Consider the following 26,013-nt stretch of genomic DNA (forward strand, 5'->3'; position numbering starts at 1 on the left):
GGCTGCTTGTCAAACTTGATTGTAATGGCACCAATAAGTATCTATCTATGCATGAATAATGAGGATGGTAAAATATAATGGTGATCATGGATCGAATTGATTTGATTATAAAGTAAAAAATTATTCGACCTTACTAAATCAGATAATATAATATCATGATCTATATCTGACCTTATATTCGACAATTTTTATGTATCAAATATCCGATGGGTTGTTAGTTGTTTGGATATCCGACCCTATATCTAATGAAATATAAAATATAAATATAAATACAATAAAAAAATAAAATATTTTAAAATGATAATAGATATTACTCATTACACGTTGTAGCAGCTAATCGAAAAATAGCTACTACAACGTGAAGTTGCTTATCGACAGTAGCTGTTACAACGTATAACAGTTTATTGACAGTAGTTGCTACAAGTAGAAATGATCGTGGATTGAGTTGGTTCAATTATTGGGATAAAAAACTATCCGACCCTACTAGATCAGATAATATAATATCAGAATCCTACATCTGATCATATATATTCGATAGATTTTTTTTTTTCCGATTCAATTCGAATCGATGTAAACGGATTGAGCGATTTAATGAATTAACTACTCATCCCTAATAAAATACGGTGACATTATTATAATCTTGTCAGACAAGATATATTCGACAGTTTTAGTGGATCCCAACTAATTGAATTATTATAATATTATTGTAGTGTTCTTGAAATAAGAGACTATGCATAAGCAATGAGACATATGCAGTTGCATGTAGCAGTCAAGTCATCGATGGCACAAAGAAAATTCCACACGATAGTAATTGAACATCAATTGGTTAGACTCTATTAAAGACCTCATATCTAATGATATTTTTTTCATGTTTTTCATATATTTTTAATATTAAATTATATTTATAATCTTATAATCCCAACATTGACATCCTAAAATAATTAGGATTAATATTATTTATTACCATCATCAACTATGCTGGATTATGATTAATATTTAAGACTTTCCTTGTGTAATTCATGAAACAATATATTAAAAAGATGAGTTGCGGTTTTTTTAATGTATTTTATATAGGATAATACTAAATGATCAGAATTTGACCAGCTAAAATTTATGTATGTATGAATATACAAGGGCATTTTAGTAATATCATATGTATAGATTAATTACATGCATGTATATACATGCATTATGGCTGACCAGATTCTGACTAACAAGATTTACTCTTTTATATATTTGGTGCAGGAAGCTACGTTGACTTGGACTTATCTACGTATCACATTGGTGAGTCGATTTATTGGGCCCCCTAATTAAAGCCGTCGCGATCTACAGCTGTAACCTATGGCAAAGAAGAAGTGCAGTCTCCATGAGACTATTAAAATTCCTAATTGTAAAATGGTATAGACAGCCAGATTAAGAAATGAGGGTGATTAGTTGATTGATCAATTGAGATGCTCGGTCAGGAATAGAGATTGATGAATATATATTACTTAATAATTTACATTGCACTTTTCTTCACATCATAATTAATCGATTTTAATTAATTATAAATTGAGTATTATATATATCACTGCCCCTTCTTCTCCAACTTAACCAATTAAATCAAAATGTATTCACAACCTCTTCTTCCTTCCTTTCTCTGTTTCCTCCTCGCTCTCAGCTCCTTTCAACATATCCAAGGCCAACCTTCAAGCAAGGTAACCATTTAATTATTTTAATTCTCCTTGTTAATTAGGCCATAAACTCATTAATATAAAATTTTATTTTTAATTTATTTTTTTAAGCTTTATATTGTGTATCTTGGAGAGAGGAAACATGATGATCCAAATCATGTGACTGCATCCCACCATGACATGTTATCTTCCATTCTTGGCAGGTACATGTAATATATCTTATTTTATTTTATTTTTAATTCTTCATGATCAATTTTTTAGTTAACGTAAGTTAATTGACTTAAATTTCAGCAAGGAAGAAGCTCTGAGTTCGATTGTTTATAGTTACAAGCATGGCTTCTCAGGGTTTGCAGCCATGCTTACTGAATACCAAGCTGCTCGAATCAGAGGTAATTACCTAATAAAGGCTAGCTAATATCGAATAGATGATGACTTCTTATTCGTTTGAGGCTGTTCTAACATCACTTGTGTTGTATTGATACTACTAAAATTAAGATTGCTATAAATATATGCTTAATTGGATCTGTTGGTCAAGATCATTGCATCTAGGAAGCAATATCTAATCTCTCGTGTACATTCATATATATGGTGGATCTTCATGTATTATGATAGAAGCAATTATATATTTGTAGTTTAGTGATAATTTTCATTATCTTTGCTAAAAATTGATGAAGCTCCAATTTTTTATTAAGTTCTAGTATAAACTTTTTATAACATGATTAAATAGTAGAAATGATTTATAAGACTAACGCAAGTTAATATTTCATATAGAATTGCCGGAAGTGAGGAGTATACAGCCAAGTGGTACTGCGTCATTGCTCACCACACGGAGTTGGGACTACCTTGGGGTTGGTTTAGGCAATGACCCCTTGGGACTTCTTCAAAGAGCCAACTTTGGTGAAGATGTCATAATTGGAGTAGTTGACACAGGCAAATTATTATATGAATTCTAATTAAGTTTTTATATCTTTGTCATTAATTAATCTTGTGGTTATTTGATCTTACTACTTGATTTATGTGTATGTATGTATAGGCATTTGGCCTGAATCTAGGAGTTTTGATGATGTTGGTTATGGACCGATACCGTCTCGATGGAATGGGACATGTCAAGAAGGCCAAAGCTTCAATATCAGCCATTGCAATCTCAAGATCATTGGTGCAAGATGGTATAATGAAAGCATCACAGCTCTTAATCTCAGTGTAGATGACTACCAATCACCACGAGACTATCAAGGTCATGGCACACACACGGCTTCCACTGCGGCAGGCTCACTTGTGAGAAATGTGAGCTTTCATGGCCTTGGCGAAGGCACAGTGCGAGGTGGGGCTCCTCGTGCTCGTTTGGCCATTTACAAGGCATGTTGGGAAGGCAACGGTTGTCCTGATGCCGATGTGCTCAAGGCTGTAGATGATGCCATATACGATGGGGTGGATGTTTTGTCACTGTCTATTGGTGGTCGATTTTACTTGAACTTTGCCACACTACATGCGGTGGCAAGGGGGATCACAGTGGTCTTCTCGACGGGCAATGATGGGCCTCTTCCTCAATCACTTAACAATGATCTTCCATGGCTGATCTCAGTCGCAGCTAGCACGATTGACCGTTCCTTTCCTACTGAAGTTACTCTAGGAAACAATCAAACAATAGTGGTAAGATTGCATACTTTAATTAATTAAACTATATATGATGTATGCTTAATTTGGTTGTTTGAGTTTTGTGCACACATAAATGTCTCTTGAATATTAATGCAGGGTCAGTCCTTGTACTATGGATCAGAAGATGAAGGATTCAGAGAGTTATTCTTTATTCTAAGGTAGCTAAAGCTAGATTCTTGGAATATTCTAAGCTTGAAGCAGATAATCTCTTGCCTAGCGCATTCTGATTAAATTAGTTTTTTCATTGTGACAAACAATAGGATTTAAGTACACTGACATGATCTGAATGTAATATGATGCAGTTGCTTTACAGACAGTCTAAATTCCACAAATATGGAAGGGAAAATAGTGGTATGTAATGATTCAATAAATGCTCCTGAAGCTATTGTTTCTAGTGCTAGACTTGCCAATGCAATCTTCGCCCAAATAGTGTATAGCTTACAACAAGCAAATGCAAAGGGGGTCATATTTGCTCGATCCCCACTGGGCCTTTTACAAGATTTTCAGAACTTCTCGTGCATCTTGGTAGACAATGATGTTCTTTGGCAAATAAACGCCTACGCCAGGAGGTATGCATACTTTTCTCAAATCATAAAAACACAACTAATAGTGAGGTCATCCCAACTACTCTCGCCTTCTATAATTACTATAAACACCTCCAACATTGGTTACAATACAATGAAAGTTTCTATATACATTTCTAACAATAAGTTAGGATTTGGCAGTGATGCATCTCCGGTTGCCAAGGTGAGACCGGCATACAATATTGTTGGTAGTAGAGTGATGTCAACTAGGGTTGCAGCTTTCTCCTCAAGAGGACCAAGTATACTATTCCCGGATCTGATAAAGGTATGTTCTTGAGTTCAAGATGAATAATTCTACCTATATCTACTCATGACCATTGTTTTCAAAACTCAGATATGGTCATGAATGATGTACTATATATTATTATGATTATGGTTAAACACCTAAACTCTATCATTTCTGCAGCCGGATATCACAGCCCCTGGAGTGAATATCTTAGCTGCTATGTTTGACAGCTACGCTTTCGATTCTGGAACTTCCATGTCTTGTCCTCATGTTTCTGGAATTGTTGCTCTTCTCAAAAACATCCATCCAAAATGGTCACCTGCTGCCATTAAGTCTGCTCTTGTAACAACTGGTAAATTAAGTAAATTTATGATCAAACTTAATTGTTGACACTAATAAACATATAATTTTGCAATGTTTGAAGCTTACACTACGGATGCATATGGCTTTCCCATTGAAGCTGACGGAATTCCTCGAAAACTTGCTGATCCTTTCGACTACGGTGGCGGTCATGTTGATCCCAACAAAGCTGTCGATCCTGGACTAGTTTACGATGTTGATCCAAATGATTACTTCAAGTTCTTCAACTGCACTAATGATGTATCGAGTTGTGGCCTAGTGGATAGTCGTCTGTACCACTTGAATCTACCGTCGGTCTCCATTTCCGATCTCAAAACTTCCGTGACAGTAAATAGGACTGTCACCAATGTGGGCGATACGAATTCTGTCTATCGAGCAGTAGTGCAGTCTCCCCCGGGCGTTGATACGATTGTGGAACCTTCCATCTTGGAGTTCAATGGCTCTAAGAATACACAAACCTTTGTGTTAACATTCAAGGCTCTTCGAGCAGTGCAAGGAGACTTCACTTTTGGAAGCTTAACATGGACGGACGGTGGGAATCACACAGTCCGAATCCCTATTGCAGTTCGAGTTATCATCCAAGACTACTCCATCACCTCCTAATATGCAAGTATGATAAAAGATGTATACTCAGTATACACCAGATTGAAAGTGCTTCAGTTCCCTATTCTTGGATTTATAAGAGATTCAGTAATAATTGTTGGGTTAAACTAAATTTAAGAATCAAATTATAAATTGATTTCAAATGTCTCTTCTACTTCTACAAGAAGCAAAGTTTAATTTCATCTCAAGCTAAGTACCTCTTTATGGATTCATGGTACCTTTTCATGGATTCATGAATCTTATTAGTTAATGCTTTTAATGTGGTTAGTGTCTTGTTGATTTTCATGTTATCCAAAAATGTATAAATATGGATGAAATGTTTAGCTTGTAACAAGTCCAATACAAATAAATCTTATTTGCTTCGTAATTTTCTCTTTTCCATAAATTTCTTACTTTAGTTACTTGGCTTTCTTCTTCTTCCTTCAATCTGGTATCAAAGCTATGGCCAACAATCTTGTTTCTCTTGTACCTCGATTCAATGATGAAAATTTTGATTATTGGAGCACTCTCATGAGGTTATGTCTTGAATCACAAGACTTATGGAGTGTTATTGAAGAAGGAATACTAGAGGAAGAAGATCAATTAACCGAACTACAAAGAAATATTTAGAAGAGCAAGAAGCAAAAGGATAAAAAAAACTCTTTTTCAAATTTATCAAGCATTTGAAATTTCAGTTTATGAAAGCATTTCAAAAACATCGAGTCCTCAAAGAGCTTGGGAGATTATATAAACAACTTATTCCAGCCAAAACCAAGTGAAAAAGGTACATTTACAGTCTCTACAAATATATTTTGAGAAATTAGAGATGAAAGCTAGACAAGGAAAAAGTTTCAAAGTACTTCACACGAACCGATTTTATTGTGAATCAAATGGAATCAAATGGAGAAATCATGGAAACTCAAAGTGTGGTGGAGAAAATCTTGTGAAGTCTATCAAGCAAATTTGATCATGTGGTAGTTGCTATTGAAGAATCACAAAATCTTTCACTAATGTCCTTGGATAGTTTGCCAGGAAGATTGGAAGCTCATGAGGTTAGAATTCTTCAACAAAGTCCTCTTATTGCTTTTTCAAATCAAGTTTTGAAATCCCAGTTCACATCCATAAAAGGTCATGGCTCTTATCATGGGCGTGGAGAAGATCGAAATCAAAGAAGAGGTGGCAGATTTTTTTACGAACAATCACGAGAAAAAGGAACGAAGAGTCTCAAAAAGAGGAGAAATATTTTTCTTACAATTTTCAAAGAGGAAGAGGACGTGGAATTACAAAGGTACAAAACCTTATATTGAATGTCATTATTGTCATAAGTAGGACATAAAATAAATGATCGCTGGAAAAATATCATGAGAAAAATCTTGATCTAGCAAAATTGAAGGAGTAGGAGAAATCTCTTTCAAAACAAAGTCTAGCAAAATTGACAAAATGTCTGAGGTATTTTATGTTCTAGATTTGCAAAGTAATCTACTTAGTGTTGGTTATTTATTGAGAAAAGGTTTTGATATTCATTTTATTGATAAGTATTGCACCATGAAAAGGGAAAATAAGTATATGACAAAGATCAGTTTGAGCTCAAATAATTTATTTCCTCTCAAACTCGATATTATAAATTGCTTGTTATCTTACTGCCAATGAAGAAATTTCCAAGTTGGGCACCTTAATTTTCAAACCTTGAAGGAGTTAGCAAGCAAAAATATTGTTAAAGGACTTACTAAAATTTATGGGATAAGTGAAGTTTGTGAAGAATGTCAACTTGTAAAGCAACATCGAGACGCATTCCCATCTAAATATAAGTGGAAATCACATTTACCATTGGAACTTATCCACACAGATCTTTGTGGACCCATGTGTTGGTCCCTTGCGATTGACAAGAGGAGGGTGAATTGCCTTGTACAAAAATAAATAAATACCTATCTTGATCTTAGCTTGATTAAAATACTTGTACAAAAGAATTAAGAAACTAATTAAAAAGAAAGTAGAGGCAGATCTTTTACTTGGTTTGTAATCAGAGGATTGCTAATTCAAGACATTTAAAGCTCACTAAAAATCTTCTTTTGGCAGAGTAGCATCTTACAACGTTGGCAGCTCACAAACAAAATAGTAGAATAGAAAGAAAATCATTTACAAGTGTTGTTTCTGAACTACTGAGATCAGAGCTGTATTTATAGTCCTGATCTGGATGTTTGGAAGGGTTCCAGGCGCTGGAGTGTAGATAAACTTTTATCTACGGCGCAACGGATCGTGATAATGTGTCAAATGATAAGTTTTGTGGTCCAAGCGCATGGACTAGGTCCGAGCACCCAAACCTGGCTAAACCAGCCCGCGATCAAGGCTCACACCCGAGGCACCCTGGCTGCCTCGGGCGATCCGAGCGCCCTTAATAGCTTTGGGCGCCCGGACCAGAGTCAACTCCCAGTTGATTTTTTGTCAAGGTCTCCTACTCCAGTTCCGCTTGCTTAGGTGATTTTGGCCATCCAGAATAGACTCACACAAACTCATTTTTCGACCTTCTCAAACAATCTTTCGCTCTAGCTTCTCGTCCCTCGGAAGCGTCACGTGCTTCCTTCTAGTCCGCCAGCATACTCTTTCGTAGCGCATCATCCTTCAGACATATCGAGCCCGCCGACTCTCTCTCGTGCCATCCTTCTCGCTAGCTGCGTCTTTCGCTTGATCTTCTGTACTCCTAAGTTCCTGAACACTCAGACACAGGGCATCAAAACACAATAGGATCTAACTTAACTTGGTTGATCACATCAAAACGACCACGGGATACTTACAATCTCCCCCTTTTTGATGTAAGCAATCCAAGTTAAGTTAGGATAAATTAAAAACAAATAATAGGAAAATAGCAAGTATGAATTTTGTAATTAAAAAAAATGTAAAAATCAAGATGTTACCCTCCCCTTGCACTTAACCTCTACTTCTTCCCCCTTTGATCACATTAAAAATAAAGGTATGCTATGAAAGTAAATTGAAATAAATTTAACACAAAGTCTAAGGGATAAAAATATAGTGATTAGTATCCAAATAAATCATCAAATTTAAATTTCAAAACCCAGATTTTTACTATTTATAAATAATTTTTGGAAAAAAAAATCATTTTAGAATTATGTTTAATTGTTCAAAAATTTTGACAATTTTTGAAATAGGAAAAATAGATATCTACAAAGTTGTGATAAAATTTTCATGAAATTATGCATTTGATTTAAGCAATAATAATTTATCTTTAAAAAAAGTTGAAATTTTGAAAAAAAAAATGATTAAAAATAGTTTTTATGCTAAAAAACGTGAAAAAATTTCTAAAAATATAATAGAGCAAGTATTTTTCTAGAAAATTTATTTTTTAAAAATTGAATGAAAATTGAATTTTTAATATTTAAAATATAATTTTTGTGAAAAAAATCATAGAAAAATAATACAATGGTCAAACAATTTGAAATTTTTTCTTTGTTTGATAACATGAAAAGAGTTCACAGAAAAATGAGGTTTGAAAAATTACTTTGAGAATTATTTTTAAATTAAAAAATATAATTTATGTTAAAACATTTATAAAAAATAATTTAACAGTTAGAAAAATTTTAAACAGATAAGTGATGAAATACTCTTTCTTGAAAAAATTAAATTCTAATAGAAATCATGAAAAGAAATTTATTTGAAAATACTTGATAGATTAAAAAAACTTTATTCAATCTAAAAATAAGGCAGACATAAAAATTTAATTTAAGTATGATTTTAGAATCCAATATAGGTTCCTACCTACTGGATTAATCAAAAAATATTTCAAAATATATTTTGGTGATAATTTTCTGATTTAGCCCTTATGATATCTAAGATGTCAATTGAGTTCTTGAAAATTTCTAAAATTTAAATGAATAACATTTGAACATGCAGAATTTTTTAAATTTTATATTTGTTCTTTTAAAATTTAATTTTCTATTTTTAGTTTGTCGAAATCTTCTAATCGACAAGATGTTGCTAGGTTCCTTTTAACTCATTATTTTTTTAATAGTTTTTTAATATCATTTTCTAATTGACAAGAATTTTTTGATAAAATTTTAATAAACTTAAATAACTGGTCAGGGGATAGAGATTGTACCTGACTTACCATGTTGATCTCTATGCTCCCCCTATAGAGCTGCTTTCTTCTGACGTTGCTCCCCCTTCATCGATGTTTATCTCCGATGAACTTGCTCCATCATCTTCTTGGTGACTTGTCATCAATGCAAATCCGACATAGGTTACGACATCCAAATCTGATGAAGATATTTCGTTTCATGTCGCCTTTAGATTCTTGTACTTCTTTTGGGTAGCTCTTTTATCTGTTTCCTTGTCCTTATCCTTATTCTTCAGTTTTAGCCAGTTATCTTTGACGTGTCCTTCTTCATTGCAATGATAGCACCTTACTTTCCTTTTTCTTCTTTTAGCCTGCACTTGATTGAATTTATTAGTTTTAATAAAATTTTTGAACTTTCTTACCATAAAAGTCATTTCGTCATCATCGAGAGACGTTTCAGATTTTGGTTCATCCATTTTTACCTTCAAGGTAATGTTGTGCTTCAACTCCTTTAGATCTGCGCTTCTAGACTCGTGAATTTGAAAAGTGAGAAATAACTCTTCTAAATTACTTACCTTTAAATCTCTAAAGATGTAATATGCATCTACTAGAGTTGATCATTCAAGAGTTCTAGAGAAAGCGTTAAGTCCATACCTTAACAAATCTCGATTAGTTATATTTTCTCCGATATTCGTGAGTTCGGTGACTTGTTCTTTAAGCTTGGCATGCAATTGAGGAACTGTTTCTCCTTCCTTGAGTCGCAGATTCGTTAGTTGGTTCCGAAGAAGATCTCTTCTTGCAAGCTTGGCTTTGGAAGTTCCTTCATGAAGCTCTAGGAATTTTTCCCAAAGATCCTTTGCAGACTCGTAGACTCCGATTTAGTTTACCTCTTGCGGTGGTAGCGCGCTTAGCAGATGGAACTCTGCTTTTCCATTCGCCACAAATTTAGCTTCCTTTTTCGTCCAATAGTCTTTTTTCTTTAGCTCATATTGCTATCGGTAGGTACTGCAAAATCATTTTCCAAGATTATAAATATATCATAGTTAGTTTTTGTTGCGCTCAAAGGATGTCCACATATCTCCACAATGGCATGATATTTTGCCAATGGAGATATTTTGCATCCTTTTAACCCCATCATCTTTACCAAATCTTTCTAATGTGGGACTTTGATTGAACCCCAATAATCCTCCCCTCAAACGAAGGACCACAATTACTCTCATGGTCCGGACCTCCCCGCGAGCATCTGGTCACTCTGACCTGTTCTGGGCCTCCCCGCAAGCATCCGCACCCGGTCACCTTGACCTACTCCAGGTCTCCCTACGAGCATTCGGCCACCTTGACCTGTTTCGGGCCTCACTGCGAGCATCCGGTAACCCTGACCTATGCGAATATCTGGTCACCTTGACATGCTCCAGGCATCCCGCAAGCATCCAGTCATCCCGACCTGTTCCAAGCCTCCCCGCGAGTATCCGGTCACCCTGACCTGCTTCATGCCTCCCAACGAGCATCTGGTCATCTTGACCTACTTGCTTTCGCACAAGTATCCGATCAGCCTGAAATGCTCCAGGCCTCCCACGAACATTCGATCACCCTGACCTACTCCGGGTCCACCCTCAACTTCGTTCAAGGCCACCCCACATGGTATCTGGTTTGTACCATGGCTATGATACCATTTATTGCGCCCAAAGGATGTCCACATATCTCCACAATGACATGATATTGTCCACTTTGGGCCTAGGCCCTCATGACTTTGCTCTTGGGCTCTACCCAAAAAGCCTCATTCCAATGGAGATATCTTGCATCCTTTTAACCCCATGATTTTTACCAAATTTTTCCAATGTGGGACTTTGATTGAACCCCAATAGTTTTAAAATATACCTCCATCTTCTTCTTCTAGTGTGCGAAGTCTCTCTCGAACTTAGGCGGGTGGATTCTTGTTTCAGCTATCGTCTTTTATGCTTCGATCGGCGGTTAGTCCTTCTGAAACTGTTGGGCTATGATACCATTTATTGGTCCCTTGCAGTCGGCAAGAGGGGTGAATTGCCCTGCACAAAAAAAAAAGACAAATACTTTTCTCGATCTTATAGTTTGATTAAAACACTTGTACAAAAGAATTAAGAAACTAATTAAAAAGAAAGTAGAGGCAGATCTTTTACTTGATTTGCAATTAGAGGATTGCTAATCCATGGGAATTAAATATCACTAAAAATCTCCTTTTGACGGAGTAACCTCTTACAACATTGACAACCAACAAACAAAGTAGTAGAACAGAAAGATAATCATTTACAAGTGTTGTTTCTGAACTACTGGGATCAGGGGTAGTATTTATAACCCTGATCCAAGTGCCTGGAAGGGTTTTGAGCGTCTGGGTATAGATAAACTTTTATCCACGCTACAATGGATCGCGACAGAATGGCAAACGATAAGTTTTGTGGTCCGAGCGCCCGGACTGGGCTGAACCAACCCGCGATGAGGGCTCACACCCAGGGCACCCTTGCTGCCTAGGATGATTCAAGCGCTCGGACTAGGTTTGGGTTGTTGGAACTTTGACGTCCACTAGAGGGGGGTGAATAGCGTCTCACCCAAATCGATGACTTCCTACGTATTCGTTAGTTGCACAGTGGAATAATACGAAACTAAATACGAATATGAAAGCTAAAGACAAAGAAAGGAAATGTAAACCAATGCACGTCAATGTAACATGGTTCGGAGATAACTTGTTCCTACTCCACGGCTGTCCATAAGGTGGACGATCCCGATCCTTCGGTGGATTAGCCCCCGACAAACTCCGGCTACTCAAGCAACTCCTTATGGGTGGAGAAACCTCACCACAACACCAACCAAGAACACTTGGACACAAGAGAACCTTGAGCACGTTTGGTGACTACTAATTAGGTTTTAACCAAGTCTAATTTCGCCACCTTGGCCGGTCATACCAAGCTCCTTCTTATAGAGCTTGGAACAAATCAGCAACCTGATTTGCCCATTACCAGTCGACTGGTCCATGCACCAGTCGACTGGTGCCAGCCCAACGGCTCTCTCAACGGCTCTATGCTACACTGCATCAGTCGACTGGTCCATGCACCAGTCGACTGCTACAGTAACGCTACAGTAACTGCTACAGTAACACCCTAAAATTAGGATTTTACTCCGAGTACGATCTCTCATGCACTCGTCCTCGCCCGACCAACCTAAACTTAGCCTTCTAGCCTCCTTCATCAGCCTCGCGTCCCTCGGATGTCTCCCCATCCTTCACGTCTTGCCTTCTGGAGCTTCCTTCGGCCTTGTCCATATTGTCGGGTCTTCCTTTGCCAAGAGGCTCCTCACCTCCGGGACTTCATCCATTGTCAAGTCACACTTGGACTTACGTTGCCAAGACTACATGCTTGGACTTACACCGCCAAGACTCATTCTTGGACTTTCCTCCCTTGCCAAGATCACACTTGGACTTTCCTTGTTGTACCTGTATCCTGCACACTCACAATGCATATCAAATACAACAATAAACCTAACTTAAACCTTTGCCCAAATATCAAAACCTAGGGCACCTAGATTGCTTCAACAATCTCCCCTTTTTGATATTTGGCAATCTGTTTAAGTTAGGGAAACATAAATGTAATATATATGCAAATAAATATGCAAATCAACTCATGCATAAATAATGAAACCTAAATCCCTAGGCTCCCCCTTCACCTAAGCTCTCCCTGAGCTAGGATTTTCCACAAAGGTAAACTTCTCCCCCTTTGCCTAAACAATCGCTCCCCCTTCACCTATGCTCCCCCTCGAGCTAGGATTTCTTGCAAAGGTGTATAGGTTTCCCACTTAAACCTAAACTTCTCCCCCTTTGCCATGCATCAAAAAAAAAAACTCCAACAATATCCCAATTGTTGAAAACATGTCATCCTAATTGACCCTAAACTCATATATTTATCCCCCATGGATCTCATACATTTAAATGAGTTGACACGGTCAAGAACAACGTTGAAAAACACATTTAGGCTGGTATCAGTCGACTGAAATAGGTACCAGTCGACTGCCCCCTTAGATTTCCACTCACAGAACCTTCTGTTTTCGAAATACACTGTTACCAGTCGACTGGTATCGGAACCAATCGACTGCCCTCATCAAAATGAGCTTACAGAGACATTCTGTGCTCAAAAACACTGTTACCAGTCGACTGGTATCTGCACCAGTCGACTGGTAACCTATTTCTGTAAAAATCAACCTTTTCAGGTCAATTTCAGAAATGCACCAGAAATTCTACAGACCTCCAAAAATTCCCAAATTTTGTGGAGAGATCTATTGAACCCTTATCTACCTGGAAAAAATATATTACAAAATGTATCTATCACCAATTCTAAGATGGACACAAAATCCAAAACTAGCTAAATGGTTTAATTGAACCTTGACCTAAAGTCCTAGTTTTGGCTTCCTCTTGATGTATTTGCCAATACCAACCCACAATGCACCCCTAGCATTGGTTTATATGGCATCTATACATCAAAAACTAATTTTCATGTAATATAACCCCAATGTCATATTTTTATGCATGAAACTTAACTCAATTGTGCCAACCAAGTATAATAGAGACTCAAATCCATCTCTAATCCCTTTGGCATATCTTGGTTCACTTAAGATCATTTACCATATGTCCCAAAAACTCTTTGAGCTCCCCCTTGAGCTCTTAATCTTAGCCACCTCCCTAAGTGACACATTTACTATGACTAGGTCACTTCGGTGCACCTCAGGTGACACTTGGCCTACAAAACTCACATTCTTAACCTTAGACACCTTGTCTTTGGTCAATTTCTTCATGTCATTAATCTTGGACACCTTATCCTTGCTATAATTATATGCTACCCTAGCATATTCCTTCTTATTGGCCTTGGATGACTCTCCCTTGTTCTTGGTAACACCTCCCATACCAATATCATGTGCTACCTTAACACTTGACCTCCTTTTGGTCTTTGAAAAGATTTTCATGATTTCAAATATTAGCTCCCCCTAAAAACATGGTCAAACTTCTATCATTGCACCAACAATGACTTTGGGGTTCCTAAATAATTAGGAAAACCAAAACTCGAAGTTTTGAAGTTCAAAATTCAATAATGAAACTAAACCTCAACCGAAACTTCACTTTGATTTTTTTTAACCAATCCATACTTGTTTTCATCATGAAAAATCATGTAGACATTATTTAGGGTATACTTTATCAAGGAAAAATAGTTTTTTATGAAAATAGTTTCTATTTTCAAAGATTGACACAAATTTGAAAACTCTTGAAAACTTCAATGTTTTCTCCTAGTTTGTGTCTAACTTTCCAATGATGATTACTATCAAAAGATAGTCTTCACCAAGGTTTTTCAAAAGTATTTTGAAATTTTTTTCAAAACCAATATCCAACCACGTTCTTTGGGCTCAATTCACATGACTTGTACATTAGCTTTCTCAATGATTGGAAGACACATAACTATGTGTTTTGATGAATCTAAAACTCAACAAGATGCACTAGATCAACATCTTGAGTTTAGTTCACCATCTTAACATCTTACTTGTATCTAACGTGTATTAAAACACATACAAGCCACCTTATAGTTCTTTGTGAGATGTATATTTCGTCTTGCCCTAAACTAAGGGATCATGCATCTCTATCTAGGCATTGTAAAAAATCATGATCATCCATCTAGGATGCCACTTGATATGATCCCTCTTGTTGGGACACTTCCATACATAATAAATGTCTTTTGTCCTTAATTATAAGGAAATTGACATACTGCATGATGATTAATGACATACATCAAAATAAGTAATTTTCAAAAGCAAAGCATGCTATAGCTACATGATGTATGTATGACATGATATGATATTTTTGTATTTTTCTTAATAAAATGAATGCAACACATGATGTCATGACATATAATATGCAATCAATCATGGTATTTTAGCATAAATAAAATATACCTAGATCAGCTATCTAAGTATCCTTAAACCTTAGCTAAAACCTTAAAATTAAGCCTAGATTATTTATCTCTTGAAAGAATGTCAAAACCCAACTTGACATTTCTTTTATCCATTTTCTATTTGTGCCAATTGAAATTAAGAATTCAATTCTCAAATATTTGTTTGGCGCATATTACTCTCTTTAAGGATCAAACATTTAGATTGAGACTTAATTTTGCTCTTAATCCTTTAAGAACATGCTAAGATCTCAACTAGTCATTTCTAATCCTTTTCAAGTGTGCCAATTTATATGTATTTCAATTCCTTAAGATTTGACATACTTTGTTCTTCCAAATAGTGATTACTTTGGATTAAGGTTAAAAGTCTCCCTTAACCCATCAAAAGGAGACCAAGACCCCAACTTGTATTCCTTGTATTTTCATATTTGTGTCAATTTAAGTTAAACTCAAATCCTCAAATTTTGACACAATTTACTCTTCTTAAAGAGTACACTTAATAATCCTTTTCATTTTCAAAGGTTAACAATAACCTTGAAAATGCTTTCAAGTGTCAACTTTTATCAAGGTTGGGTTAACTATCCTTCCAATTGGAGTTGACACTCTCTAAACTCATCTAAGGTGTAGAGACTATGCTCCTAGGAACCCAAAACCTATTGGTGCTCCTTGGATGCTCTAGGTACTCACTAGGGATGATTTCCCTAGATACCTTCCTAAGGACCTTTCTAGGCTTTTTAGAAGTCTTGGTCACTTCCACTAGGTCACTTCTAGGGCTAACTCCCCTTGTAACCTTATTTGTGACTTTATTGGACTTCTTAGAAGTCTTAGTCACATTGGTCTTTGCAAAAGTACTCTTAGGGACAACTTCCCTTGTACTTTTAGCTTGACCACTAGTCCTAAGTTTGGTTCCATAGCTATATGGAACCCTATGAAAGGAAGTCACATCTTTCTTGGCTTTGGGTTTGTATCCCAAACCTCTATAGCCATTGGATGACTCTTGTCTAGATTTTCCAAGGTTGTGCTCACTTTGCCCCTTAAGCAAGTTTTACATTCTTGCTAAGGTTCTTTCTAAGTTATCAAGTCTTGACCTTAAGACTTGGTTTTCCCTTACCAAATCCATAGATTTGGATTTTTGTTTATTCCTATGAGCATTGCTAGCCTTAGGCTTATATCTAAAGTCCTTAGAATTGTTGCCTAAGTAGTTATCTACCTTCCTAACCTTAGGTATGATAGATCTAACATGAGGAAGTAGATATTTGTCCTTAGGTTTATCATGCATTCTATTTTCATGATAAATAGCATTATAACGATTTAAATTTCAACTAGCATTCAAATTAGGGTTTACCTCCCTTACCCTTGAAGCTCTCTTCTTCTCCCACTTCTTCAAGTGCGCCAATTTCTTGAGCTCTCCTCTCCTTGGGCACTTTGTGTGGTAGTGACCTCACTCACTACATGTAAAGCACCTAATGTTCTTCTTCTTCTTTCTACAACTCACATTAGTTTCTAAATTAACTTTAGTGAGTTTAGAGTTTACCTCCTTTACCTTCTTGAGCAAAGGACACCTACTCTTGTAGTGTCCCATCTTACCACACTCAAAACATTTGATGTGGTCCTTTGTGCTCTTCTTGGTAGTTGAGGTAGAGGGTTGAGCTTCCAAGATCTCCTCTTCCTCGGATTTCTCTTCTTCCTCTTCACTTGAAGATGTGGACTCTTCCACTTCTTCATCTCTTGAGAATGTGGAAGATCTCTCCTCTTCCACCTCTTCCTTCTCTTTCTCTTCCTCCTCGAATGTTGACCTCTTGTCAACATCGGATTGATCCTTCTCTTCTTGGACCAATGAGCCATTCTCCTTGGACTCTTCCACTCTTTGGATTTTTATAGGGTCTTCATAATAGACAATGATCTTTTTACAAAGATTACTTGCATTTATGGTTTCACCTACACTCAACAAAATATTAGAAGGTAGTAAATTATGCAAAATTCTCGTTACCTCCTTGTCCGCCTTCGATTGCTCTCGTTGCTCTTCGGTCCAATGCCGAGGTCGGAGGTGTTTACCCTTCTTGTCCATAGGAGCTTCAAATGGGTCACTCAAAACAACTCATTGGTTCCAATCCATTTGGAACCATGTCTCCAACCGCTTCCTCCAATAATTGAAGTCTTCTTTGTCGTACGGAGGTGGAATTCGGATATCCCATCCGAGCGGTCCTTCGGACTCCATCTTCTTCTTCCTCTAGCTTCTTGCTCTCTTGGCGGTTAGTCCGTAGAAGAGCGACCTCGCTCTGATATCACTTGTTGGAACTTTGACGTCCGCTAGAGGGGGGGTGAATAGCATCTCACCCAAATTGATGGCTTCCTACGTATTTGTTAGTTGCACAGCGGAATAATACGAAACTAAATACAAATATGAAAGCTAAAGACAAAGAAAGGAAATGCAAACCAATGCACGTCAATGTAACGTGGTTCGGAGATAACTTGCTCCTACTCCACGGTTGTCCGTAAGGTGGATGATCCCGATCCTTCGGTGGATTAGCCCCCGGCAAACTTCGGCTACTCAAGCAACTCCTTGTGGGTGGAGAAACCTCACCACAACACCAACCAAGAACACTTGGACACAAAAGAACCTTGAGCACGTTTGGTGATTACTAATTAGGTTTTAACCAAGTCTAATTTCGTCACCTTGGCCGGCCATACCAAGCTCCTTCTTATAGAGCTTGGAACAAATCAGCAACCTGATTTGCCCGTTACCAGTCGCCTGGTCCATGCACCAGTCGATTGGTGCCAGCCCAACGACTCTCTCAACGGCTCTCTGCTACTGTGCATCAGTCGACTGGTCCATGCATCAATCGACTGCTACAGTAACGCTACAGTAACTGCTACAGTAACACCCTAAAACTAGGATTTTACTCCGAGTACGATCTCTCATGCACTCATCCTCGCCCAACCAACCTAAACCTAGCCTTCTAACCTCCTTCATCAGCCTCGCGTCCCTCGGATGTCTCCCCATCCTTCACGTCTTGCCTTCTGGAGCTTCCTTCGGCCTTGCCCATATTGTCGGGTCTTCCTTTGCCAAGAGGCTCCTCACCTCCGGGAATTCATCCATTGCCAAGTCACACTTGGACTTACATTGCCAAGACTACATGCTTGGACTTACACCACCAAGACTCATTCTTGGACTTTCCTCCTTTGCCAAGATCACACTTGGACTTTCCTCCTTTGCCAAGATCACACTTGGACTTTCCTTATTGTACCTATATCCTGCACACTCACAATACATATCAAATACAACAATAAACCTAACTTAAACCTTTGCCCAAACATCAAAACCTAGGGCACCTAGATTGCTTTAACATGGGTGCCCAGAGTGTGGGCAGCCAGAATAGCTTCGGGTGCTTGGACCAGAGTCAACTCCCAGTTGACTTTTTGTTCGGGGATTCTACTATAGTTTCACTCGCTTGGATGATTTTAGCCATTCGAAATAGGATTCACCCGAACTCATTTTCATGTCAACTTGAGCAATCTTGAGCTCTGACTTCTCGTCCCTCAAAACCACTACGCGCTTCCTTCTCGTCTGCCAGCGTACTCTTCCATAACGCCTCGTCCCTTGGACGCACCAAGTCCGTCAACTCTCTTTCGTGTCGTCCTTTACGCTAACTGCGTCTTTCGCTCAACCCCCTATGCTCCTAAGTTCCTGGACACTCAAACACAGGTTATTAAAATATAATAGGACCTAACTTGACTTAGTTGATCACATCAAAATGACTACGGGGTACTTACACCATGTATATACCCTATCTCGGAGGTACTTATACTCCTTATTATTTGTTGATGATTACACTAGAAAAACTTGGATATATTTTGTTAAATAAAAATCAGAAGTTCTCTCTTTCTTTAGAGTCTTCAAAATTTAAGTGGAAAATTTTTTAACTATCAAATAAAAAAATTTGAGAAGTAATAGAGGAGGTGAATTTCTACCTTCTTTATTTGAAGAATTTTGTCAAAACCATGATATTAGACATGAATTGACAGCTAAGTATACATCGCAACAAAATGGTATCGTGCAAAAAAAAAAAAAAAATAGGATAGTCATGGACATGGTCAGGTGCATGTTGAAGAAGAAAAAATTATCACCTAAATTTTTGGCTGAAGCAATTTCTTGTGATGTTTACCTAATCAACATATCACCGACAAAAAGGTTACAAAATTCTACTCTAAATGAGGCAGGGTATGGAAAGAGATAAATGCTACTCATTTAAAAACTTTTGATTTATCTTGCATATTCATATATTCTTGATGATTTAAGAAAAAAACTTGATGACAAGTTTAAAAAGTGAATTTTTATTAGATACAGTGAAAAAAGCAAAGTTTACAAGCTTTACAAAAAAAAAACTGTGATTAGTAAGGATGTCCGCTTTGACGAAAAAGCTTCTTATGTTTTCTTAGATTTGGCAGGTTCGTCAAGTTGGGAAATTCTTGAATTTGAAGATGATTCTTTATCACTGCAACATGATATTCTTGAAAGAAACATGTCTCCATCACCATCATAAAGAAGTATAAGAAGTTTGAGAGATATTTATGATGAGCCTGAAAAGGTAAATGTGATAGTCCAAGTCCTTTTTGCAATCTTTGTAAGAGAAAATCAAATCACATATGAAGAAGCATCAAAAGAAAAGAAATGGGTTCATACTATGAATGAAGAAATAAGCTTAATCGAGAAAAATGGTACATGGGAGTTCACAACTTTGTCATCATACAAATCTCTGATTGATGTGAAATGGATCTTTAAGACTAAAACCTAGAGATGACTCCATTAATAAATAGAGAGCAAGATTGGTTGCAAAGGGATACAAACAAAAAGAAGGTGAAGATTTCAATGTGGCATTTGCTCATGTTTCTTGCTCATGTTTTTAGACTTGATACAATTCGATTAATTATTGTTCTTGCTACCAATGTGGCATTTGCTCATGTTTCTTGCTCATGTTTCTAGACTTGATACAATTCAATTAATTATTGCTCTTGCTGCTCAAAATGATTGGAAATTATTACTAGTGTATGTCAATTCAGCTTTCTTAAATAGTTTCTTTAAGAAGAAATTTTTCTTGAACAACCATAAGGTTTTATGAAAAAGTGTGAAGAAGATAAAGTAGTGCCTTTATCTGGGTTGAAGCAATCGCCTTGTGAATACTATGGCTGAATTAATAATTATTTTATGAAATATTGTTTTGAAAGATGCCCTGCAGTTGGTACCAATAATCGAACTTAAGTTAGGATGTAACCTTTCTACCAAGTATGTAGGACTTGACTAGTCTGACACCAGGCTAAAATTCAGCTTGGTCTGAATGGTCTAATAGCTGATGTAGAAGGACAAATAGGTCAAAGAGCAACCCGATATCTGGTGGAAAGTCCAGCTGGGTTCGCGGGATCTGACAGCTGGTTGAAATCTAGTTAGGTTTGAGAACCTAACAACTTACGGGAATACCTAGTGGACCAAAGTAGAGTCAAGCGATTCTATATAGAAAGTAAGGTAAATTACTGAAGGAGGGTGTTCTAATGAGGACGAGTCCCAATTGAGATGAGATCTTCTGTCCTAAAAATGTCGTGTCCCCGTGTCCCAGTGCCGATCGGACGGCTATAACATTTTCATGATGTACACTGCATCCTTGAGATGTAATTTAGTTCGTTCGATCGACGCTGGGACACGGGGACACGGTATTTTCGGGACAGAAAATCTCATCTTGTCCCAATTAAGGACTTTAGATGAAGTCCAATTTATATCCATTTTGGAAACCTAAACTAAGATCATGGCTAAATCCTGGTCTTGGACTGACAAGATCTAATTAATAATACTATTTTATTATTGTGCTAACTTTATTTTTCTAATTACACTTTATTTTTGGACTAACGTACTTTGCAGAAGTAAAAATGAACAAGAAACACTCGGGTGAATAGTGCTCGAGGGGCCTCCTAGGCGATTTGAGGTGCCTCGGCTGCCTTGATCAAAGACCCACATGGAAAGTAGCGGACGCGCCTTCCATGTGGTTGAAGGCACCCTGGAGCTTGGCACGAAGGTGCCACAGAGCACCTAGAAGATGCCCTCAGGTGGATATAGGCTGAAGTTCATGTTGCTTCACATTTCCGAAGATAAAGGGATAGAGGTTGCTACTGGATGCGCCTCAGACGAAGATGGAGACACCCTCAACAACCTATATACGCCCTATTCGAGTAGCTTTCATAACACAACTTGTGTACGAGCTTCAACAACTCCATCGCTGCTTCGACTATGCTCTACTGTTGTGTTATAACTCTGAGACATTCGACCGTGGCTTGCAGACTAACACCGACACACAAGTCCAGTCAGACTCTATAAAAGTGTTGGTAACGATTTAATATTACTGTACATTTTTCATACTTGTAAAAGGAAAGTGTAGGCTGTTATACTTTTCTAGTTCTTCGTACTTGTATTTGATTCTCTCTTCTGGTGGTTCTGGAAAAGGCTTATAGTGGATTACCTGTCGATACGGTCCAAGAGATCATGGGTCTTGGAGTAGGAGTCACCGAAGGCTTTGAACCAAGTAACTCCTTATGTACTTAGTGTTTTTCGATTCCTGCTTTATTTTATTCGTTGCATACTAAAAATTGAAAAAGATAGATTTTTAAAACCACATGATTCACCCCCCTCCTCTCACATGCATAATGATCCTACCAGTTGTATCAGAGTTATGTTAGTTCTGAATTGGTGCAACCACTAATCAAGAAAGGGATTTATTTTCTATTTTTTATTTCAGTTTTATGTTTCTTGAATCAATTTAAACTAGTACTGTTACCTCTTCAGATAAGTTTTTCACTTTGATTTCTTCGAACTGCTCGAAATTGGTACAAACACCACTCCAGCTTTATTCTCTTCTTTTTCCCATACTACTTGCCCCAAGACCAAGTCTTGGTATGTATTTAAGTTTCTCCTATTTCAATAATCACATGGTCTAAAATGAAGGATACAGTACTGCTCGCCTCTCGCTTTTTAACGGAGATGACTTTCATACTGAATGATCTTGTCTAAGACCTGCAAAGATGATATGCTAGGCACGGTAGATGAGTGATTGGTCGTCAAAAGACCTTTCTCTCCCAAATGAAGCTTTTACTTTGTTCTTGTGCACAAGGAGACAATCCAACAAAACGTTAGTGCCTAGAAACTATAGAGAGTTCTTGGCAAAGGCCCTCTGACTCTCAAGTCAGTCCCAGTCCGAACGAATGGAAGAACCGTCAAAACGTATGCGCAAAAGTAGAGTTACAGATATTAATGAGCGTACCTTCATCATGGAGAGAAATTTACCACCTTACGTAACCTCCGCAATCATGAGGTGGCAAAATGTGTCAAAGTTTGTTAAGCAGTTCACCATAATCATCCAAGGAATCTTTATTTTACCCATATGTATATCTCTTTTGTCATTTATAGCTTCTTCTATTATTTCTGAGATTGCTGAAAGAATATGCTCTTATTATTGGCCTGCTGATGGGAGACATGAACTGAAGAAGTTTCCAAAAGAATATTCTCTGACACAAAGTTGTTATTATGACAAGCTGTCAGGATATCGTCTGCTGAACATGATTCAGTCGGTCCTTAAGTCAGCCGTCCTGTTGAGATGATGTTGTCAACTGAATATAATCCGATCGATCCTTAAGTTGGCCTCACTGTTAGGATGATGCTATTGGCTGAATATAATCCGACCGATCCTTAAGTCGGTCTCCCTGTTAGGATGCCTATTGACTGAATATAATCTGGTCGGTCCTTAAGTCAGTTGCTTTGTTGAGATGATATTGTTGGTTGAATATAATCTTGCTGGTCCTTAAGACGGTCGCTTTTATTGAGCTTTTCAGCTACATTCTATATATTTCACTGCTATGCATCATATTAAGTTGCTCAACCACATTTTGCGTAGCATTAAGATACTCATTGGAGAATGGTAGAGTGTATCATGCTCTCGAGAAACCCCTTTAATAATAATATATGTTGTGCTAGAATTATGTTCATGTGATAATAATATAAGTGTCGTATGTCCATTTATCTCTTTACCTGACCGAGCGTATGATAAGTTACCTAGAAAAGGCCCGCTTCGCTCTAAGAGCCTGGATCAACATACCAGCTGGGGTTGTATTTGTCCTGCTCTAGTTTTTGTACGGTCGGGACATATAAGTCTGTTTAAATTTATAACTGGACAATTTTACCTACCTTTTGTTCACCAGTAGTTGGTCTATTGTGGAATGAGTTAATCGTTCAGGTCAACCCTTAAGGTCGGCCAGTCTTGCCCATAGTCACCTTAAAATCTAGTCGGCCCTGAGACACCAGGCTCCTCGATTCGCTTGGTTTAAGGGTTGATCATCCTTCCCCAACTGGATTATAACTTGGTCTTGTGGAATCTAAGAAGCTTAGCACTGAGCGACTAATCCATGCCAGATGAGGGGATATTACTCTTTTTCAAGTTCAACTGCCCCGTCATCTTGACTCCTTCTACCACGTCACCTTCCAGGTCCATTCATCATAACCCGTATCATTAGCCTCCCCTTTAAGTCTAATAGAAGGAGGTATAGCCGACTGACTAGTTCCAAGTCCTATTTTTGCCTGCTTGACCTTCTCACCAGACCCTTCAGTAATCCACTCTTCCTTTTAAGTCTTTAGGAGTTAGTAATTTTTTTAAAAATCACCTGTTCGTAGCCAGTTCCTTTAGGTGAGGTCATCGATGCCATGCAGAGAGGTTCATGGTCAGAGGAATAATGTGATTGTCACCTCTATCATAAATGTCTGTTTATGGGTTAGTGGGACATGTCTCTTTTTTTCGTTTTCTGAAATGACTTCTGATGCATGCTACTTTGTATGACTCAATGACACAGCCTTTTGCAGATCAAAAGTACGCTAGAGCGCATGCCGTTTTGATCAAGCGGTTACCATTAAACTAGTCTTTATAAAACCCTTAAACAGTTGACCCCCTCAGTACTTTACACTTCATCTTCTTCGACTTCTTTCCCGGTGAACCTTCCTCCTCAACCTTTTCTTCACCCGCGCCTTAAGAGATCTAGTAAGTCATTTGCTTTTCGCCTTATGGCTCAAGAATTTGCCTCCTGGTACACCTTTACCAGTTCAAGCTTTGATGATTCTGACAAAAATTTCCTCTACTCTAGATATGCAATTACCATATTACTCTTCCTTTGTTGGACGATCGTTCTCATCATCCCCCTCTTAACCATATCACCTTCTTTTCTGACCAGTTAGCAGCCGACCTTCGCTTTCCTATCCATCCCTTTTTATTGGAAGTAAGTCAATACTTCCACACCCCTTTACAACAGTTCGCCCCAAATGTCTTTCGATATATGTGTAGGATATTCATGTTATTTCATTTATTCGGCATCCCTCCCACTCCTCGTAATATTTATCTTCTTTCTTACCCTAAAAAATCAGAGCCTAGGGTCTGGTCTTTCTTTTCCAGTCTCGACCAAAAGCAGTCTTCTTTGAAGACATGTCATATTCGAACTGAATGACAATCCTCCTTTCCTCCTCTCCCTGACCTTGGAGAGTTTAAATGAGATCCTACCTTTATTTCTTTCCTTCCCAAATTGAGCAACCAATGTTTCCGCATTCATAAGTGGTTAAATGAAGGCTTTCTATATCTTTTTGATTTAAGCCCAATCTAAAAGAAGTTGTCATATTCCTTCGGTAAGTTTTAGTAATTTAATCCTTACGTTATTGCTAAGTAAAATGTTATTTCATTTTGTGCAATGGATGCTATTTTGAAGTTCATTGTCAATAAAGAAATTATACTAACTAGGGAAAAACTTCGCGCCAAGGAACAAGAACTGTTGACTGAGAGAGGTCTTCCCATGACCTTCCCATTCTGGGAGACTTCTGAAAGTCATGCAGTAGAGTCCATCATGGTTACTACTTCTGGGGAGCTACCTCCTAATTTGCTCCCAGTATTGGAGCATCTTCCTTCAAAGAGAGATGTTTCCCCTAAGAGAAAATGCAAGGGGTACAAACTTACCCTCGCCCCCGCCCATCTCCTAAGTGGTGAGCGTCTTCTTTAGAAACACCCTCTCTGCCTCCATTGTCAGCCCAAGAAGAACCCATTCGAGAGGAGGCACTTTCTTGATCGGGCAACTCTCTAGAGCCAACCTTCTTTGCATCGCCCTGTGCAAAGGCTACTACTACAATAGGAAGTTGGTCTTATCATTCGTCCGTTACCTTTAATTTGTCATGTACCCAAGATGTGGTTACTTTGATGACCTCCTATTCACCTATTGTCCCCATATTGTTGGAGGGTCTTTTAAAAGACGCCTGAGCGGATGCGGGAAACTAACTCAGTGAACTTGTCCCTCTTGTCCCTAAGGGTTTAGCAAACGAGTACTGCTATGAGCAAACCAAGGTAACGTTACTTACTTTATTATTTTTCACTCATATTGAATACTCATATTGACACTTGTCTTTCAACACTAGGTGATAAGTGTTGAACCCCGTGGTTGTTTGATGTGATCAACCAAATTAGGTTAGGTCATGTTTGTTATTTGATCCTTGTGTTTAAGTGTGCAGGAACTTAGGAGCGCAGAAAATCGAGCGAAACACGCAGCTAGCGAGAAGGACGACACGGGAAGGGAGCCGACAGGCTCGGTGCGTCCGAAAGACAAGAGAGCTGCGGAAGAGTACACCGGTGGACGAGAAAAATGTTCACAGCATTCGAGGGACAAGAAGCCGGGATGAAAGCCTGCTCGAGGGAAAGACCGGAAGATGGGTTCGGGTGAGCCCTATTCCGGATAGCGGAGATCACCCAAGCAAACGGAGCCGGGGCAGAAAAGACCCGGACCGAGACGAGCTGAAATGGAGCAGAAGGCCCGGACCAAAAGTCAAACCTGAGTTGACTTTTCA

At 38.0% G+C, this 26,013-nt stretch overlaps 1 protein-coding gene and 1 long non-coding RNA gene across 3 annotated transcripts in view; one reads left to right on the forward strand and one right to left on the reverse strand.

Moving 5' to 3' along the window:
• Positions 1-1,591: 1,591 nt before the first annotated feature.
• Positions 1,592-5,102, forward strand: LOC122034333 (subtilisin-like protease SBT3.10). Its single transcript, XM_042593540.1, has 10 exons — positions 1,592-1,697; positions 1,785-1,876; positions 1,965-2,062; positions 2,445-2,603; positions 2,707-3,323; positions 3,426-3,487; positions 3,632-3,898; positions 4,055-4,178; positions 4,320-4,491; positions 4,564-5,102. The coding sequence occupies exons 1-10, from the start codon at positions 1,608-1,610 to the stop codon at positions 5,100-5,102; spliced, it is 2,220 nt and encodes a 739-aa protein (XP_042449474.1). The 5' UTR covers positions 1,592-1,607.
• LOC122034334 overlaps positions 4,349-26,013 on the reverse strand; it is a 31,536-nt gene continuing 9,871 nt past the window's right edge. For both annotated transcript variants that reach the window (XR_006126686.1, XR_006126687.1), the window contains 2 exons: positions 4,569-4,941; positions 4,349-4,488 (listed from right to left, as the gene is read on the reverse strand). This is a non-coding gene — a long non-coding RNA (uncharacterized LOC122034334). The remainder of the gene's footprint in view (positions 4,489-4,568; positions 4,942-26,013) is intronic.

This window comes from Zingiber officinale, chromosome 11B (genome assembly GCF_018446385.1).
Source record: "Zingiber officinale cultivar Zhangliang chromosome 11B, Zo_v1.1, whole genome shotgun sequence".
In the NCBI taxonomy this organism is placed as follows: Eukaryota; Viridiplantae; Streptophyta; class Magnoliopsida; order Zingiberales; family Zingiberaceae; genus Zingiber; species Zingiber officinale.

Excerpts from the sequence above, each read along its gene's own strand:
- LOC122034333 (XM_042593540.1), top strand. The coding sequence starts at position 1,608 with ATGTATTCACAACCTCTTCTTCCTTCCTTTCTCTGTTTCCTCCTCGCT. Across the intron at positions 2,063-2,444 it reads CCAAGCTGCTCGAATCAGAG|AATTGCCGGAAGTGAGGAGT; the intron begins GTAATTACCTAA and ends TATTTCATATAG. Across the intron at positions 2,604-2,706 it reads AATTGGAGTAGTTGACACAG|GCATTTGGCCTGAATCTAGG; the intron begins GCAAATTATTAT and ends ATGTATGTATAG.